Raw genomic sequence first — 3,012 nt, 5'->3', positions numbered from 1 at the left:
ACACACACACACACACACACACACACACACACACACACACACACACACACACACACACACACACACACACACACACACATATGTGAACTGAAACAAGGACAGCTTGAAATCAGATTCATCTCTTTCTATCATTGAGTCAGCAATCTAATTATAGAAGTCTGTATTTGGCGCCAAATACATACGAACAAATAATTCTGTAGAAAAAAGAAACTTGAAGTGCGATGCGCAGGTTAAACTATTTGTTTTTCATATGTTACACTTGACAAAAAAAATCAGATTTGTTCATATTTCGATAGTACGTTGTTCGGAGAACATTTTGGCACTAAATGTCATCGACAGTTGCTCTTCTTTTCTATACTTTTACCAAATTATCAGTACATATTCTAGCTCTCTTGCCATACTTCCAGTCAAGTAAAATAAATAATAAATATTTTTATTTGTTAATTTTTATCTAAGATATTATTATTTTTATAAATTATATACTTACAATTAGATTTCATTCCTATAATTATTTCCTATGTTCTCAAATGCCTATATAAGATAGACTTTCCAGTTTCTTATATGTACGAAAAATCTTGTGAACATAAGTTTACTTTTATATATTCTTAAAAAAGGATTATCTCTAAGAAAGGACATTCTATTTTTAATTCAACCTCTAAAAAATTCTTACACTTTTCTTGTAGCGTAGGACATGACAATATCCCTTAAAAATTCTCTTTCAAATGATTTTTTTAAACAAAAATCTCTGAAACTTATTTAAAACCTATCTAAAATCTAAATTGTAATAAAACTTATAAAATATAAACTTGTAATATCCTCGTAAAATTTTCCGCGTAATAGTAAGAGTTTATTGTTTTTTGGATGTAAAAAGTCGATGAAATAATATGTTTAACATTAAGATACTTTATATCACGATTAAGAATGATTTATTGTACAAAATATATGAAATAAAACATGAAGGCGGTGCGTTTCGTATGAAACATAAAACTCCTTTTAAATGCCACAGGTTCAAATGATCCAAGAGCAAATGGATGCTTTAGCGGATACTAAGTCGGTCGGTGAGGAAAGGTACGCTCGAGCAAAACAAGAAAATGCAACATTACAGGCGCGAATATTGATGCTCGAGGAAGCAGCCAAAGATGCAGAAACGAGAGCCGAAGAGAGGCTTCAAGTAAATAACTCAATATAGATCGGCTAAAATTATTCGTAATTAAACACAATCTAGTATAAAAAAAGAAAAATTTATAATTTGTAAAATTCATTATAAATGTATGTCTTTTTTTTAAATACATTATATTTTCATACGCATATGCGTAACATATATATAACTTTACACAATAAAATCATGTTTCTTTCATTTTTATAAGATATTTTGCATTTTGAATTCGATATCGAAAACAATTGAAGAGCATAATTTTTGTTTCTATGCTCTTCGAGGATTCTGTATCGTATAGAGTCTATACTATAGATAAAATGAAGGTCTTTTTTAATCGCAACAAAAAAAGTAATTATATTTTATTTAAAAAAAAATTTCTTCTTATTTCATAGACTGAGCAACGAAGACATCGGGAATGGGCATGTCGCTTGGAACGTGAACGTCAATTGCAACTGGAAAACTGTGACATTAAGCTGCAGGCAGCAGAACTGGACAATACCAGTTTGCGAGAGGAGATTGCGCGAATACGCGAACAGCTCGAGACAGCGAGGACGGATAAAGCACAACTCGAGAATGATCTCCGAGAAGCCAGAAGGGAAGCGGATGCCGCGCGCGAAAGTGAACGTCATGCGATAAGCCGAGCTAACGAGGCTCATCATATGCTTGATGTTATGAGAGAAGAACTTTCGTTACGGAATGAGGATCAGCAGAGACTTGAAGAACTGGTGCAGCAGGTGGTTCAACTTCAAGCTCGCAATAAAAGTACGTTCATTACGGAACTATTAATTCGATATTGTGAACTTTCAGAAGTCGTTCGCTCCTTAAGCATTTCTATCATGAAAAAAACTGCATTTCGAGCATATCTAATTGATTCGTCGAAGATAAATTTTGTCCTATAATAATATTACATTCCTCGATTTGTAGGCTTGGAAGAATCTCGAGACGAACTGCAAGCTGCTGCGGCGTTGCAGGCAGGTCGTGAACTTATAATGCTGAATCCTTGTAATAATAATGCTGAAAAGGGTCCTAGTCTTGCTGTAGAATTGTTAGCCGGCATGAATCCAGATCAGGTATTTTCTTAAGATGTATCGAATCTATTAACTGTAACGAATGGATATTAACAATTTATATTAACATCAACCTCTTCTCGTCGCCTTACAGATAGATGGCAAAGGCGAACTCAGTGAACCGTGCACTATGGCTGAAGTACGTATTAAAGTTTAATTCGAAATTTTGCTTTGAGAACGGCATAATTAATAATTATATTTATGTTACAGTTAAAACAAGCCTTAAAGGAGCAGCAAGAAGTGAACACACAATTAAGAACATACATCGATGGAATATTATTAAACATCGTGGAAAATTATCCACAATTATTAGAAGTGAAACAAATGCACTGATACATAATCCATCATTCTATTATAATGCTTTCAAGGCAGTTGTACATTAACTTTCTTTTAATTGAAGAGACTCGAGGGGCTGTCTAGAACTTGACCAACATTGATATGTTTTACATATTAATATTTTCGAATAGTACTTGAATATATAGCGTAAAAGCGCACTTGAAAGTCAATTGTTAACTAAAGTCAAGCCTTTTTAAAGCAATAGTTCCCGCTTAATGCAAAACTCTAAAAGACGTCCAACTAACTTCGCAAAAAGAATCTTTTCTAATTATATAAGTCTAAGACACTTTTTTAGGTTTCCCTGTTTATCTTATCAAAATCAAAATTCGTATGACCGTTTAAGCTCTAGGCAGCGACCATCTCTGTACATCTAGAAAAAAAAAGAGTAATAAAGTGACGCTATTGTAGTTGCAGCGTTTGCAATGATACAAAAGGGAAGAATATTCAATTGGT

General features: G+C 33.2%; 1 protein-coding gene across 1 annotated transcript; it reads left to right on the top strand.

The window, feature by feature from the left end:
- The first annotated feature begins 954 nt into the window (after positions 1-954).
- Positions 955-2,556, top strand: LOC105625311 (rab11 family-interacting protein 4). Its single transcript, XM_012206648.1, has 6 exons — positions 955-963; positions 1,007-1,171; positions 1,549-1,918; positions 2,081-2,226; positions 2,318-2,362; positions 2,434-2,556. The coding sequence occupies exons 1-6, from the start codon at positions 955-957 to the stop codon at positions 2,554-2,556; spliced, it is 858 nt and encodes a 285-aa protein (XP_012062038.1).
- Positions 2,557-3,012: the final 456 nt, after the last annotated feature.

This window comes from Atta cephalotes, assembly GCF_000143395.1.
Source record: "Atta cephalotes unplaced genomic scaffold scaffold00821, whole genome shotgun sequence".
Classification (NCBI taxonomy): domain Eukaryota; kingdom Metazoa; phylum Arthropoda; class Insecta; order Hymenoptera; family Formicidae; genus Atta; species Atta cephalotes.
The sequence above is the reverse complement of the archived record's forward strand: the minus strand, read 5'-3'. Positions and strand labels throughout refer to the sequence as shown.

Coding starts and splice junctions, on each gene's coding strand:
- LOC105625311 (XM_012206648.1), top strand. Junction 1,172..1,548: donor GAGCCGAAGAGAGGCTTCAA/GTAAATAACTCA, acceptor CTTATTTCATAG/ACTGAGCAACGAAGACATCG. Junction 2,363..2,433: donor AACCGTGCACTATGGCTGAA/GTACGTATTAAA, acceptor TTTATGTTACAG/TTAAAACAAGCCTTAAAGGA.